Source organism: Meleagris gallopavo, chromosome 1 (genome assembly GCF_905368555.1).
Source record: "Meleagris gallopavo chromosome 1, MGAL_WU_HG_1.1, whole genome shotgun sequence".
Taxonomy (NCBI): domain Eukaryota; kingdom Metazoa; phylum Chordata; class Aves; order Galliformes; family Phasianidae; genus Meleagris; species Meleagris gallopavo.
In genome coordinates, this window is record NC_139404.1 from 85,925,370 (window position 1) to 85,942,520 (window position 17,151).

At 40.7% G+C, this 17,151-nt stretch overlaps 1 protein-coding gene across 11 annotated transcripts in view; it reads left to right on the plus strand.

The window, feature by feature from the left end:
• BBX (BBX high mobility group box domain containing) overlaps positions 1 to 16,482 on the plus strand; it is a 139,962-nt gene extending 123,480 nt beyond the window's left edge. For all 11 annotated transcript variants that reach the window (XM_085239271.1, XM_085239246.1, XM_085239253.1 and 8 more), the window contains one exon: positions 3 to 16,482. In XM_085239271.1, the coding sequence (XP_085095397.1) occupies positions 3 to 90 (88 nt within the window). In that variant the 3' untranslated portion in view covers positions 91 to 16,482. The remainder of the gene's footprint in view (positions 1 to 2) is intronic.
• Positions 16,483 to 17,151: the final 669 nt, after the last annotated feature.

The window sequence follows — 17,151 nt, forward strand, 5'->3', positions numbered from 1 at the left end:
AGAAATCAGAGGGCCACGCCTCTCCCACATGATGGACAGCCAAATGAAATGTCTCAGGCTCCGGTGCTTATTTCCTGCGCTGACCAGTGAAGCTCCACTTTATTGTAAAACATTGTGCTTTACCTAATATCCTAGCCTTGTCTTTACCAAGGGAAGCTAGTCAGTCCATGTGATGGAAACTATAGACTGCAAGCAAGTGCTTATTGCTCTGAGTGGCCCAGAATTCACTGGAAGCCAGACATTAGCAACTTGGGCCAGGTCTTCAAATCGGAACCCAGTATGTAGGAGGGTGATATTATTTGTCTATTAATGAACAGGAATGGAATGATCCCAGAGCTTGCTTTCTATTGAAGGCTTTTAAACAGTAAATAGGTGGTTGATATGAAGAAGGCTGCCTTTACTGTTAGTTCACACAGCATCTCTTTTACCAACCAGAGAGTATGGCAACTAGTTTCATATAATGCCTAGTTAAATGAAAATGAAAAAATCAACAACAACAAAAACACTGACGCACTGCACTAGTTATTATTAGATATTCTTAGTCATTTTTGTACATGAAGATTTAAGTTCTAAGATGGTTTATATTAATAGGTTATGCCTACGTTTATATTGTAGAATGAATATAAAACCTGTTCCAGAGAACTCAAGGCAGCCTGGACAGATGTACCATTGTTAGCGGTGTTTGGGCAGCCACGTGGTCCAGATGTTCTGCACTTTTATATTTGCCACCAGAGTGGTAGAGTTTACTGGCAAAAATTCTGACAGGCTATGTTTGGGTTTTATTTCTTTTTAATTTAGCTTTGAATAACCAGGATGATGTGCATTAGAAAAAGGAGTGGTGTATGGAAAAGAAAAATACTGCAGAGAATTGACTTGTCTTTAATGCCTTGGAAGGTTCCTTTATTTTTGCATAGATATCTGAGTGACTTGGTGAAACTTTCCTGTAAACAAAAAGTACTGCGAGTATGTTTTTCAAAAGTGACCTTAGTATTATTTCACCATTCTGAAAGACCTAAAAGCATGACTTTTCAATATACATGTACTCTGATAAGCATACCTTTTACATTTTAAAGACACTGGCATTGTTGTAGTTACTATGCACAGATGGCTTCAGAGTTTGTATAAAGGGCCAATTACAGTTTGTGTTGGTCAAGGGGAAAGTTTTATGCAGATAAACTACAACTGAAGAGTAATGTTTGACTGAATTCAGACTACCACAGATCCACCTGCCAGCTTCTATCTTTGCTTATGCTGAATTTTTGTGGTTTGCTCTCATAAATGCATCCCAAAATCCAGGCCAATTGTATCACTTGGCCTGCTGTCTTCACTATTTCGACTTACACTATTGTATAACCAAGCATTGATTCCTACCAACAGATGCAAAATGATCACTAGTAATTAAACTAAAGCTACAAATTCAACAGGGTACTTCTTCAATAGCACAAGATGTTTCCCTAATTTTTGCATTGTAGCACAACAATTTACCAAATTGGACTCCAGCAATAATTTTATATTAGTCTTCGTCATACTGGCTGAATTTTTGATAGTATTAGATTGAGTTTGAAGTTCTTTGAATTAAGTCTTTAAATGATGCGAGTTTACATCATTCTATCAGGCATTCTTATTTATACTTGACTGAATTGATAATATGTTTTGGGGTTATTTTGTAACTAATTTGATGTAATAGCCATATGGACAGTAACTCTATTAATGCTTGCTAAGTTTAGCCTTTCATTGTTGTAGCTAAGTGAAAGTCTTTGGTTCATTGTTGAGAATCAGTATAACAGGATACCACGAGAGTTGTAACAAAGGGTTAAAGGTTTGACTAGGGTAGACAGCTTGGAAAGTCTCACTAAAACAGCACCATCAAAGATGCATGTGTTGGAAGAAGGGAACAACTACAAAAGAACAACAAAATTTCAGAGCCAATGAGTCAGTGAAAAGGCTTTTTTAAAAATTCAGGTGAATATATGACTAAGAGCCCCTCAAATGCCATTGTAGCCTATGGCAGTATTTTTTAATAAGATTTTATTAAAGTTTTATAAGTTATTTTAACAAGACAGGAAAAGCTAAAGACTTTAAACTGTTGGGTCACAGCAAGGTGGCTGTTGGAGTTTTGGACCACTTTATAATTAGCTGAAATCCAAATATGTTACAGTGCAGGCCGTTCACCTTGACAATGGTACTAACTTATTTCTCTAGAAACCTTTAGAGTAGATATATTTTTGTCAAAGCACCCCATCCTTCCTCAATTTAAATTTCAATATTGTTCCTGAAGATATTTCTGTATATTAATGGTACCTTTTTTAAAAGAAACAGAAAATTACTTTTTTCTATATGAATTAATATCTTACTTGATCTGCTTTTCCTTGACTTTCCCTTAGAGAGGGGGTAGGGTTGGGTCAGTTTACTGGATATGACTGTTTTCAGATACTTATAAACCTTTTTGTAGATATGCTTAATTTTTAAGCGATTAGGCACTGAGAGTAGCAGAAATCCTGCAAAGCTTTATAGTTCACTAGGCATTTGCCTTCGTTGGTTCTCTGAGTGACGTCTTGATTTCAGTAGCTAGAGTTTTCCCTGAATCTACTAGAAGGGGTATCAGTATTTTCAGGTAACAAAGTCTGTTAGCACAACAAAAATTTCAGACCAATATCTTACTGTATTGGGGTTGGGTTTTTTTTTTTCCTTGTTTGTTTTGTTTTAATTTTTATTAATTTCAGCTGCTTTTGTTTTGAAAAAATCATATTGCTATTGTGTGTACTTCAGTATACCAGCAAACACTGTTACCTGTTAACACATTGTCCACAAATGCCTCTAGAAAAGAAATTGTTGCACCTTATGTATATCTCAAGCAAACCAAAATATGATGCTTTTCTGCTTTGTTTATTCTGAATATGTTGTATCATACTTTACTGAACCCATTTTAACTTAGCTAAAGCTATCAATATTTATGCATTTCACATTATTTTCTGGATCTGAACCTGTGTATAAATCTTTCTTTAAAAAAAAAAAAAAAAAAAAAAAAAAAAACAGTTACCTTAGTTGTTCTCTCTCACTTATCCATGGGAGTGGGGGAATCTCATCTCAAGTGTAAAATGCAGTACTGTCCCAGGTTTCTTTGGCTTTTATTTATTTAGTGATCTTGGGTATTTCATATATAGTTTTGAGGTATACAGAATATATTGTTGTAGCCAAAGCTACAGATGTAAGCAGCTGGGAGGAAAATACTGTAATGTCTTCTTAATTATTCTAGTACTGTATGCAAATATGGGAAGAACGTTCTGCAGAACATTTGAGATGCAGATTCTTATCCCCACAGTAGGTTATTTTCCAGATATTAGACCAAATCGATTAAAAACATCCATGGAGATCACTTAATGCTCTGCTTACGGCAGTAACTACCCCTTGAATGTGCTGTGATTTCAGAAATAGAATATATTTATTTAAGATGACTGAATGCTCTTTTATACTAATACAGTATCCCAAAGTCATGAGCAAAAGATTTCTTGTTAATTTGGATTTCTCTTTTATAGCATTGGTGCATGACTTTTGAAATTAATGTGGTAAACATCGTTGTCGGAAAAGGGTGCAGGAACAAGGGATAGATGGAAGCATGTGAACCAGTGTTCAAATTCCATCGTCGCGCTTTACTGTTTGGGTGAGATCTACTTTTGTAGCGTAAGGCCGAAGAGCACTCTGCAGTCTGTACCAAGCAGAAACCCAAAAGAGTTGTAACTTGCATCAGAATGAGGGAATGCCTTATAGTTTGGATGCTGTCATTTGGAACAGGATATTAAATTGGAGCAATTTAATTCTGCTGCCTGTTAGCTACTGTACGGGTACTGGAACAGATTGAAGGCTACAGTTGTAGTCACGGGACAGCTAAGAGAGGTTAAAAGGAAAGCTGGCCTTTGTTCTCAGTATGGTGAAGTTGTGGCAACAAAGAGGAGTTAGGTAAAAAGATATATATGTGTGCGCGCGTGTGTGTGTACATTCTGGAAAAAAAAAAAAAAAACTGTAGGAAAGACAAAAACATAATGGGTGTACAAGATCTTGTAATGTATTTTGGTCCTTTGAGTGCACTCCCTTTTTTTGAATGCTGAGTCTAATATGGCTACCTCTCCCAAAAGACTACTTTTGTTAACTTCCATTTGCTTTCGGACTTGATCGTTTAATCTTTTCAGCCATTGATACCATTTGTATATCGCTGTACGCTTTTCTTCCCAACAGCAACATTTATCTGACAACATCAGGCTGAATATACAGTGGTAGCCAAACTGTGTTGCTGGAGCATTTTTTGTTGAACCTCTGCCATAGTCACATGAGTTGCGGGATATAGGCCCAGTAGAATGGGTTGTGTAAGAGCAGGAATTGCAGTGCTCATCAGGTGGTGGACTTCAGATACTCCCAGTGGTCATGCAGTAAGCCAAATGCTGCTCTTGAAATTTATTCTGGAGTTTACATTTGCAATCCTAATTTCACAAGGAAACGCAACTGTGCAACTTTTGTGTTGTATACCATACATTATTCATTAGACACTGTTTGTTTGCCATGCTTGTTTTCTAGATTGTAGAGCTCGTAGGTATCTTTGCCAAGTTTTGTACTATCTGTGGCATTCTTCTTACCTTGTACATATTATGAAACTATCATCTAAAGCTGCCAGAACATTGAGTCATTTTCAGGACACTGAGAGATGAGAATGAGTGCATTTAGGCTGTGAAAGTTTTTTTTTGCCTCCTTTCCTGAATTTCCCAATAAAAAGGCACAGAGAGGTTTATTCTCTCACCTAACTGCTATTATAGTCTTTTCTATACTCAGTATTTTCTACTGAATTGACAACTTTGAAGGAGCTTATGAAGTGGATGCACGTTTTATGTTCCCCCACTGATTCTTCTGAGGCAGACATCTAGGAAGAACTGACTTGAGACCTCCACTCAGCAGCACTCCTGAGCTTCTGCCTAAAACTATCCTTATTTGAGGGGCAGCATTGTAGTTTGCAGTGTGACAGTGCAGAAGCCCTGATTACGGTCTACGGTGCCCCTAGAATTGAGCTTTGGCTTTTGTGATGCTTCTGGAGGAGGCATGTTATTTTGACCTAGGGCCTTCATTGACACAGAGTTTTAAAAACAAATGCAAATACCTTAATGTTTGTTGAGTTCTTCCAAAGAATTATATTGTAATTTCTGGGTCTTGATCGTTAACTTATGCCAGCAGACCCACATTGTACTCCACTGGAAAAAAAAAAAAACACTTCTGCTGTCACACAGTACATCCTAACTAACCAGGCTTCTGAATACAGTGCTCCAACCTACTCTTTTAACCTTGTTTTTTCCACTCACTGCTACACTTTATTCAGTGGTCTGAAGGTGACAAAGGCAAGAGGGAGAGAGATGTGTGTGTGTGTGTCTGTGTGTGTCTGTGTGTGTGTGTGTGTGCCACACACACACACGCACACACACACATTGATATGCAGTGGCTTGGAAGATGTTGCCTGTATAAAAGCATTCCATGTTAGGTCCCAAAACAACTTGAGGTTTCTCAGACAGTGGTTTTCAAACTTTCTTGGAAGATTTCATTCTCCTTCCTTCACGTTACATCATAAGGTGTAATTTTCAAAAATGTCTGAAAAAATACAGACACTGTGAGAATCTTCTTTCTCAGCAGTGCTTGCTTTTAATAACCAGTCTGGGTTGACAGTTTTAACACATCTGATTTGCTGTGATCTCTTTGTAGAGCCCAGTTCTTCAACTTTTATTCTCATAAGTAATTCCACTAAATTTTGACCCAGTATTTGGCTTTATTCTCTCCAAAGCTTGGTGTAAACATGCCTTATAATAGTTCATCTCCATAAGTGGTATAACGGAGCTACTGCCTTCTTAGATGTGTGTAGTTAGAAGTCAATAAGCACATTTATAAAATGTACTTTCTTCAAAAACCTCTATCTAATTTGATATTAAGTGCACATGTTAAGTCATGTGTATAACATGCTACAGTACATTAAACTGTGATCAAAACCTGAATAAAATATTTAATAAAATATTTGAAATATTTGAAAAGGACCGTCAAATAGATTTCTTTATGTTCGTTCTATTTTGGTTATCTAGTGTGTGCCTGTAAACAGTTTCCCATTTAAAACTAATGATTGCAAATAAATGCTATTGAAACAGAGCTGCTTTGATACTTCCCCTGCTTTACTATTAAGCGGTTGTTTACTTCAACATATGGCTGACTGAGTAGTGTTTGCAGAACTTGTTTTTAGCTAGAGTATGAGTTGTTGGCTTTTTTTTTTTTTTTTTTCCCACTTAAAAAGAAGCAAGCTCGTTTTCCACCTGAAAATGGAAGATGCCAAAAAACAGAGATGGATCCCCGAAACTGTGAGCTGTAGTTTCCCATCAGATCATCCATCCAACTTCTGCACACTATCAAAACACTGCATATTTACAAAGAATCTACACCCATTTGTTCTTGCTTAAAGATGTCTATAATGGGAGCTTTCATTTTATTTTTACAAACTTGAGCCTTGATCAACGCTTTTGACACTGTTGGAAAGATCTGCAGACCCATGCCAGTGCCACAGGATTCATTGAATGTATATTGGCATGAAGCTGGAGACTGTGGACAAGGGAGGCAGGACTCAGTGTAGTTAAACTGGGGGAAAGCCATTTGCCCATTCTTCTAAGCTTTCCAGGTTTCCACAATGTGCTTCTGGATTTTGTCTTCACACAACTGGAAAGCTCATTTCTAACCCACAGAAATAAGTGAAGTCATCTCACATAAAGAAGCCCCTGCCACGTTTTCAGTTTCTGATCACCAGAAGAACTTCAGAATGGCTTCTCTTTTAAAAGTAAATAGCAGGCATCATCCATATTTAAAGATCCCCACTACTTTCAAAGCTTATTTAAACCAGTATTCTGTTCTGCCCCCGTATTTTACCTTCTTTATTTAGGATTAAAAATTAGACTTTGGGAGGTCTTGTCTTTTTTTTTCTGGCCTTGGATACCTGAAGATTCCTTGGTTGCATTTTTCGTATCACGCAAGACCCAGGTACAGAATATATGAAACCAGTAGAAAGCAGTTGTTCACTTGCAAGCAGAGATCTGCTTTTGGGTCAAAAGCAGCAGAAGGGAAGCTTTTACTTTTGGTGGGGAGGGGGGCTATGGTTTGGGTTTTTGTGTGGGTTTTTTTCTTTTTTTTTTTTCAGCTGTGTGCCACTTACTCAGGGAAGAAGAAATGTACGCAATCTTGCACTGCCTTTGCTGGTTACACATCAGCTGTCTGCAAAGAAATACCAGGAATGAAAGAGCCTCAGAGCTAAAGGCCATGTAATGGTCATATTTGGGAAAGGGAGAGAAAAGCTCTGATGCAGCAAGTTAAAAAGCTGGAAGGAATTTTAGAAAATATCTTTTTTCTCAGTACAGTATGCTCAGTCAGGGACACTGAAGTTACAATTCCATTTTTTTTCTTACCAAATTACCTTAAAGTATAGTCATCTTCATTCCTCAGACCCCTGTGTTTTTGTGTCTGCTCTCATTTTGTTCTTCCAATGAAACACCTGCGTAGTGCAGCCCACTCGGTGCATCTAGACCTGGTTTGTTACCCAGCTCTCACACTGCTACTTGCAGCTGTTTGGCATTACACTGACACTCTCTTAACTGTCAGGTAAGACAAATTCCACTAATACTTTCAAGACACAGGATGGAATGACATCCTCCTCCTAAGGTGACATGCTTCTGCCTGGCATTACAACATTCTCCATTGATTCCATTTGTTGGGCTATTTTCATTGCTCATCACATTTCTTTTTTAATGTGCAGTTAATCCTGCTCTGAAGCAGCCTTTTTTTTTTTTTTTTCCTCGTATTTTTTGAAGTGTAAAAGTATTAAGTGAGATGCAAAGGTTACTCGAGCATACCATTACCGTGATATAGCACATGGAGCTGCCAGTTCTTCAGTAACAAAATATGAGACAACATTTCTATATCTGCTGCAAAGTTCTGTTTTGTTTTGTTTTCAAAAATAAAACCTATAAGATATAATGCCTACCAGCTATTCAGTGTGAACTTCTTTATGTGGACTGTTCTTGGCACAGAAACAGTAAGAAACTGAGCTCTGATACAGTTGTACTAGATTTCAGCTAGGCTTCATTTGTTACCTACTGGCAGGAGAAGGCAGATTAGGTCTTCAGCAGAAGTAATCTAACACAGGATGTAGCTGTCTGTACCGCAGCTGAAACTGATTGAAAATCCAGCTTGCATAAATCCATACCAAAAGTTTATTCCGTATAAATACTACTTCAGTATTTATATATATGTACTTCAGTCTATTTGTCTGTGAAACAAGAGGAACTCGTTGAAATAGACCCCAAAACCAAATCAGTTACTGTAGAATTTCAAGCTTAACACCAAAGTGTACTTTGCTGAATGCAAACACCTAGTACTTTAATCTGCAGCATTTTGTTTATTACTTCTGCTTGGATATGGAGAGGTAACACTGAGAGTGTTAGATGCATTCATTACAGTTTGTGTTTGGCTAGTTTGCTAGGTCATCTGGGAAGATGTTTCACAGGCACCTGTTCCCTTGCTCAAATTAAAGCTTGTATTTGCATTCACTGTATTTGTGGCTAAGTCTTTTCCTGCGAAGGGAAACCCAAATATCTGCATGGCTTACACTGGCGCATCTTCCAGATGCACTCACTCCTTTCTGAGGTCAGAGCTGTCTGCTCAGGCATTTGATAATGTGATGTGGGGGCACTTGGTGATCTTCCTTTGCCAAGGTGTTGGTTGGCAGGAGGTCCTACATGGTCAAGCTTCCTGGTGATGGCAGCCATTGGGCTCAGGTCAGATCCTTCTGGTACTCAGTCATGTTCCTTCCAAGCCTTTTGTGAGTGCTCTTAGTACCTAGTCAGCACCTGCAGTTAGGACTGGTGTTTTCCCTGCAGGCTTTCCAAGTATGAAGAACAGTTCCTTGATGTCTTCATGACTGGGTTCTTAAAATGATTCTGCTGCGAGAGGTCTTACAACTTAGCAGCATGTTGCCAGAAGTTTCAAGGCCTAGTACCTCAGATACTAAACACTACCAGGCGATTTCTGTTCTAGATAGGACCTCCTAAGTAAAAATGAAACAAACTTAGCTGGAACCAGATGAAGTCAGGCCTTCATGAGCATCCAGGTGCTTACAACCACCTTTGAGCTTGTGGATCGCAGGCTTGATGTGTCCTTGGTTACAGCAGCCATGTAAATTGCCTGCAGATACCAGCAGGTCATCACAACAATGTTAGTTTTCATCTTGGTTTGGGGAGCACTGTTTTCTATTGGAAGTGAGGAGGCAGAAAAATCACCATCACAGCAGATGGAGCATTTCATTGTCTTCAAGAAGTTCAATTTTCAAAAGCAAGGTTTGCCAACCATTAGCAAAAATTTAAAAAAGAAAAAGATGAGAAATTGAAGTTCAAGTCCTTCTTCACTTCATTACTTGGGAATGGATACTATATTTTGTTTCAGTCACTGCAGCAGTAATTTTTCAGTCAGTAGTGTGTGAGCTGCATGAGGTGTGATGCAGTTTGGAAGCATTCCATCAGATGACAGGTGTATTTGGCACATGGCAAGTGTTGTTAATAACAACTGCTTCTGTGTGTGTACTTCGTAACAATATGAGGTGTCGGCCATTGGTTTAATCTGTACTTAAGCAAATTGTTCGTGCTGTGCTTCAAGAAAATAATAAGAAAATAATAGTACTGAGTTTGGGTAATTCTAATGCAGGAATCCACAGCAGTAAAGGAATTTCTTAGGAGTGAAGGGCTGCTAGAGGATGCCTTATGGAAACACTATAGCTCAGATGTATTTATACAAGAAGTGTGATCACAGATCTCTGAGCCAGACTGTTGGCATTTATCAGTACAGGTTCACCACCTAATTGTGCTGACTAGCATGAGGGCAAAAGAGCCTATTGTTTAAGCATGAGGACAGCTGTATTTAAAGCCAGTTTGATTCCCCAAGTCTTACATGTTGTCACTGGTACCATGCGCTCTGATCATAGAAGAGCTTAGTTGCATAGTCACAGACTGATAATCTGCAGCTAATTTTAAAAAGCCTAGACAAAAAATTAGTGCATGCTGGCAATTCTGTGGTCGGCAGCTAAGGATGGCCATCAGGGATTTAAAAGCATCTTTAATAGAGGCAGAAATACATTCTTAAATAACAATTCAGAGAATTCAGAAAATATTCCCAAGTGCTTTGCAGGATCAGTCATGTTTTATTATTTTATTACTTAAAAATAAAAAATAAAACTAAAAAAAAAAGACCACCAAAACCCAATTAAGTCAACAACCTTCATGCCAATGTATAGTGCTGGATGTCCTTGTTCAGATGGCACGTGTTGCATTGAATCCAAGTGGAAACCTCTTGGCTTTGTCGAATCCACTGTCCAACTGAAATCTATTTTATATTTGCTGGAAGAAAATCTCATGTAATGTGTGGGTTTGTTTATCTTGCTGGAAGTTGGACATGCTGAGCTTCACTTACGAATTTCTCACCTTCCTTCTCAGTCATCTCAACTTTCCTCGCACGGCTTACTACTTGACTGACATCAATTCCAAACTTCCCACTCATTTTCAGTGGGATGGGAGCAGTACCGGACCATCCTGAGCTATTTCACAGCTCTGAAAAATATGCAGAGAGCATTCTTTATTTCATAATGCTTTTAATAGCAACTTTTCCTGGCCATGGACAATCAGCTGCAGCTTCTGCAGAGAGAGAAGCACAGGGCAATGGGATCTGCCAGCAGTGCCAGCAAAGCAGCGGAGCTTTTCTTCCAGCTTGGCTTTCTGTAGAAGAGCCAGAGAGCACCAGTTCCAGGAATCCAGCAGTTCTTTGAAATACAATCAACTAATTCCTTCTCCCAGCAGTTTGTTATTGAGAAAAGCTTGCCTTATTTTTAATGGGTGGCTTGTAACAGCAACTAATGTGGAAGTAGCATGCTGAAAAACAAAGCCGAACTTCAGTGCTGCCTATTAGACCTACACTGTTGGTGTTAATCCATACTAAGCCTTAACTGGCAAAATAAATCTTGACACACCTCTGAATTTCTTTCTTGGAGGAAAAAAAGGAAAGTTCCCAGACATTTAAATTTTATTTCTCTGTAATTATTGAGGAAATCCTCAGCTCAAATAAGGCAACAGGAGAATGAGAGCACCATGGCAATTACACTGGCAAACTCCATCAGAATGGGTTGAATTGTGCTTCCAGACGAAGAACACAAACGGACCCCATAAACACCATTGCAGGAAACTGCACCAACAAGTCACGTCTCAGTAACAGCTAAGCCCTTCTATACAAGTCAGGTCTTTTAGTCTGCAGATCTTGTCAGGCAATAACATGTTTTTTGATTTCTATGTCTTTCATCTTCTGTTTGAAGTCTAACCTGGTGGCTTTGCTTGTGTCAGGTGAGCAGATTCTCTGTGGTTGTTTGGGTCTCAGGTTGAAAATGTTTTAAAAACTGCAGCACTGATACACTCAGTAGTGACGTGGCTGAACACCACCAGCCCGGTGAGTACCAAATGCTGATGAATGCACAAGGGATCCTCCTTCAGGTGCGGGCTGGCTGCAGTGGTGCCAGACACTTGGGGGTGTAGCCTCAGCCATGTCCTTGAAAAAGTGCTTGTGGTGGTGGCATATGGAACCCTTGGGCACGTATTGTGCAGCTGATGCAAAGACATTTTTTATTCTTTTATTATTGCTACTGGGCATTGGTTTAACCAGGGAGCATTAAATCAGGAAAGATGCCACTGACTTGCATTGCTAAATGTGTCTCTAGATGGTCTTTTCTCACCCACGTGAACCTTAAAAAAGCGAAACTGGCATGCAGACAAGCCCATAGGAAAAGCCAGCATTTCCGTACATCAGATTCTGCTTGTGCCACTTGTGTTTCTATGGTGAAGTCAGGTTAGCAAGCTGTTAAAATAGCTGTTCACTTCAGAAGTGGTAAACAGATTCCCACGGCTGGTCGCTGCTGCTATTTGTTTCCTTCATCTTTGGAAGTTGGTTGCTCTTGATGTCATTGTATTACTTCCTTTCCATCAACAGCTGAGAGCGACTCACTTATGTGAGGTCATCTCTCTGGGCAATTGTAATATGTGAAAAAAAAATACCACAAATCATCTACACGGTAATGCCGGTCTTTCCTAATGATGTCTCACCTCAATGTTTGTGAGTACCTGTTTACAATATCCTGGGGTCCTATTTTTTTTTTTTTTTTTTCTTTTGAAGCAGAGTCATATTTTCTCTAGATTAATTAATTTTTAATGCTGCTTGTAGCAAGTTTAAAAGCAGCTGCTCTTAGAATGGCCATCCCCTGCAAGCTTTAGGCAAGAACCTGACTAGCCTATCAGTGTTGTGTTTTCTTTCTCTTGCTCATTACCAACTTGATAGCAGTTTGGCCAACGTTTTTCAAGATCCCAAAATGTGGGGCAAAGGCTGTCCATGGCAGCTTTTGAAATTGCACAGTGGCCATTGCACTGTGCTCTTCTCTGTGTGCTGTTCCTCAGGTGTTTCATGTGAAAAGTAGAGAGGCTCGTAATGGCTTGTCAGGAAGATATAAACTGACTCTTGACAGGACACATCCTTGTGTGCGCTCTGGGCTAAACAGGAAGCCAAAGTAGAAAACCGAGCATCCTGCCAAGATGTTCAACATATCCTTTGTTGGGATAAGACAAGATATTGGTGGTATTTACCCAGCACGAAGTCACAGGGACTTTGAGGTGTCACCTGGAGTGCTTCTCTATCCCAGGACAGGTTAAGCTGCGCCTTCCTGAAAGCTGGTTGTGGAATCCACTCTTACTTCCACAGTGCCCATGTACCTAATTTTAGGAGATAGAGATGTAAAAAAAGGCTGCATCTTCAGAAGATGCTAGATAAGTATGTTGTTTTTTGTGACATTAAAAATAACGATTGGATAAGATCTGAGGTGAGATTTGTCACAGAGTGCCAGCCCAGCATGATCACTAGCCACAGGACTGCCACATGCCTTCAAAAACTTTTTCTCCTGAATAGTTTGTCAGGTTGTCCGTTAATAGCCATACCAGAGAGGTTCAAAGCAACCTTTCTCCCAGCGCTGCGTTTTCTATCTAGCAGTTGCCTTCAATTTGTTTTATGGAGTTCTGACAGTAAAGACAAAACAAAAGCAAACCTGTCAGCTTTTTCCTCAGTACCCTTGTGCAGATGCTACAAATCAATCCTTAAAGCCATACTACCGTGAGGTGGAACCCAAAGAAAGAAAACACCCATCTCATGTGGCAGTGCTCTTGTTCAGCTGTACTGTGACACTGGTAAATGCCAGAACGTGCCCACATTTTCGGGCTGTTCCTCTCATGGCCACCAGCAAGCTGAGCAGTGGGCATTTTGCTGGGCTTTCAGTAGGGTCCCAGCAACCAGCCTTGTGTCCAGCCTTGGGTCGTGCCCGGCCTCTCAATGGGATGCCTCTTCCACACCAGTGCCCCAAGTGCTGGATGAAGGCCATGCCTGCATTCAGCCTGCTTTCTGATCTGCCCAGGTCTAACTTCCCCATTCTTCATCTACACAGCCCAGAGCAGGAAAGCCACCACAGCACCACAGCCTTCCGCAGCATCTTGTCTGCTCTGTGCTGCCAATGCTATCACTGGCCCTACTAGCTCAAGGAGAAAGGGCAGCAAGATGCAGGTCCTGCTGGAGGCATGACATGACCATCAGGTGCTGCCCCTTGGTCACTCTGTGTACAGTGGGGCAGACCCTGGCACTGACGTCCAGGCCAAGAAGGAAGAAAATCAAGAGGCTGGGTGCTGCATCCAAGTGCTACATTAAGTGAAACCATGGTAGGGTGCAGACTGGAGGACCAGAAAAACTGAACTCCTTCTTCATTTGCTCCAGGTTGTGTCTGGCACTGATACAGGCATGCACGTTGTGAGGAGTATGTGGGTGCAGACCCAAGACTATTTGACTGCAGTAAAAGCCTTTGAAAAGATCCAGTGTGGGTGCCCACCGGCCATGGGCTGACATTTGAAGGGCAATATTTCCACAGACATCTCTCTGCAGTAGCTGACAGCATCAGCACGTTAAGTGATAAAGAATCTGTTGGCTTAAAGAAGAGAAGATACACCAGAGCAGTTCATAAGATGTGATTCACAGCTTGTGAGTCAGATAAATGGCTTTATATAGGAGGAAATGATGTGTGTAGAAGGAATTGGCTGATTTTCCCAGCCCTGGCAGGGGTTGTGTTGTGCTGAGAATCTTTGGTTCGCAGTTTCACATATGAACTATTAAATATGGTGGGTGTCTGTCAAGCTTTGTTATAGTTGCAAATTATGCACCATGTCAGCAGTCTCTTTGGCTTTCACTATCAACGTAATCCTCAGCAATGCATGGAGAAGTCTTTCTGTCTGGCTTCAATGACCCTGTAATCCCTCATCCTTCTATGGGATTCCTAACACTGCTCTGTAGCTCCACCAGGGTAAGCCAAACTGGGATGCAGGAGGGTCAAAAGTGACAGCTAAGGCTGTTGATTGCAGGAGATCAACTTGGGCACTGCTATTCACCCTTCTCTTCAGCAGTCAAAGAACCAGCAACAACTAGTGAAGGTGAAGCTTCAGTTGGTTTTAAACCCAAAGTAAGAACTTCTCTTTCAAAATCTGCCTGTTTTTTCCCTTTCCAGCACAGCAGGGTGCTGCCTGCATTTTCCCTGCCACTGAGTGTGTCCCATAGAGCTGAACAGAAGTTACAGCACTGACAGTAAGCACTGACTCTGCAGTTGCTTGTTGAGGTACCGGATCTCCCTTCCCTGATGCTGATACATCCATCTGCCCTTATGCCAAGCACAGGAGAAGGTCCAGACGCTTAAATAAGACATGGCGATGCTGTCTGTGATGATGCAGGAACTGGGATAATTGAGTTTTCAGCAGATCCCCTTCATAGTGGGTTTACCTGCATAGGCAGAAGAGCTTAAGACCTGTAACCATGGTACAGGTCACTGCCTCGCTTTTTGGTACTCCAGTCTTCTCACAGGACATCACTACGTGCTCAGCATTGGTGCTCGGCGGGATGCAGAGGGCACCTGCTGCTGCTGTCATAGCTGAGATTGCTTCTGAAAGGCATGGTGCAATAGCAGCCAGGGATTTTATAGCTCTGTTCTTTTGTAACCTGATGCTAAGGCTAATAGAGAGTTCAGCAAGGATGTGGTTGCCTGGCACAATGCTGATTTTAATGTCAGGTATGTTTTTAAATACAAACAACCCTTCATTTTGTAATACTGCAAATACATCTTGCTCCGTCTGGACATCCATCTTTAAAAGCAGGCATGGTTATGCTCCCTCAGCAAAATGTCATGCATACTATGGAAAACAGTTTGTGTATTGCCACACTGTTATTGGCGTACTCCATGCAAAGCCATCTCCTTGCCATTAGGGTGATGTGTGAGGCAATGAGGAATTCAGATGTCATTGCTGGGTTGGGAAGAGGCCTCTAGAAACACTTTGGGTGTAGGATGTGCTGGTGGTCTTCCTTAGGTGGATGGAAGTGGCCATTTTGGTGCATTTGGAGGAACATCAGGGGGTTGGCAGGGGAAACATCTTGTATGAGAAATGTTCTTTCATATTAAGCAACAAAACTCTGCATGCACATACAGACTAGGTCTTCATAATGCAGTCAGGCTCTGACAACGTATTGCAGCATTATTGCTATTAATAATCGATGATTACTAACAACATTATAATCAAGCAAACTTAGTGGTAGCAAGGTAAATAGCAATCTGGATGACTGAAGGCATTGCCATCGCTGGGGATGGCAACTGTGGCATGAGAAGAAAATTCTGAGGGAAGATACCAGTTGCTGATACATGAGCTTGGGTCTGCTAGTCTTTTATATACCATTTTTAATATACTTCCTGAAAATGAAGCTTCAGAAAGGTACACTGCCTCTTTAAAATTAGCCTAGGAACTACTGGTAGTTCACATTATTTTTAAAATAATAAATCTCTCTATATATCTTAAAATATATATGTATACATAAGTTGGCTGACCTGCCTCGCGGAAAGGCAGCAGCCGAACTAAGTCTGAGCTACTATTGTATTACCATGGTCTTCTGTTTTGTAGATAGCCCCTCCTCCCTAGATGAGGTTCTGTTCTTGCTCCACAGAAGGTGCCTGTGTATATAACTCCTTTGTATTGCTTTCTGCAGAGTCCCTTATATATTTCTTACTACTAATGCTGTGTAGAAAATGAAATCCAGAGATTTTACTACTGATAATTAACCATCTAAAGGCCATTAGCAAAATAAAGATTTAGTTGTTTGGGAAACAGATTATTTATATTGTGTATGGTTTATTGCCTGATAACTTGTTTGGTGACTGGATATTCTTTTCCTTTTCCTGGTCCTTTTCTGCTTTTTCCAGCTATGGTGTTTACTCCTCACTTTGATTATCTAGCAGGCAATAAAGTATATTGTATGTTTTGAAGCCAAGCAGTGTGCTTCTTGATTATCCCTCCAGGAAACTATTGTAGCAGAGGACCCCGAGGTGGAACAGCCTCCCCCCCAGCTGGGAGCAGAGCTGTCCCACTGCTGCCACTGCTTTGATGGCCACTTTGGGTTGAGATGGGCTAAGAGCGGGGACAGAGATGAGCCCACCCAGTGGCAGTGAGCCCTATGGGCCTCCACAGAGAGACATAAGGCTGAGATTAGAAGTGCTGCTGCATCTCTACTGGGTATCCCTGCTCAAAAAGGCAGAAGTGATTTTCTGCTCGCTTTCAAGCTGCACTTCCCTTGTTGAGAAGAGGGAATACAATGTGAGCCCTTGAGCTGCATGAACCCCCATTCTGGTGCTCTACCAGTGTCTCACCTACTGCTGGGGAAAAGTGATTTTTCCTGGTAATGGAAGTATATATTCAATTTGTTTTGATGCCAACAGAGAAAATGAACAAGATGCTCACATGCTGGAGATGCCTAAATTTGTCCTGCTGCATGTGCATAGTGATATGGAAAACAAGAATAACAGCAGCTTTTCACTTCTGCACAGTTACTCTGTTAGCACATAAACTCCTGCACACTGCCCCTATGTCTTCGGGTGCTGCACATCCTACCTGGAAAGCATTGGTAGAAATGTAGGCAGCAGCTGTGAGCCAGACTACAGCA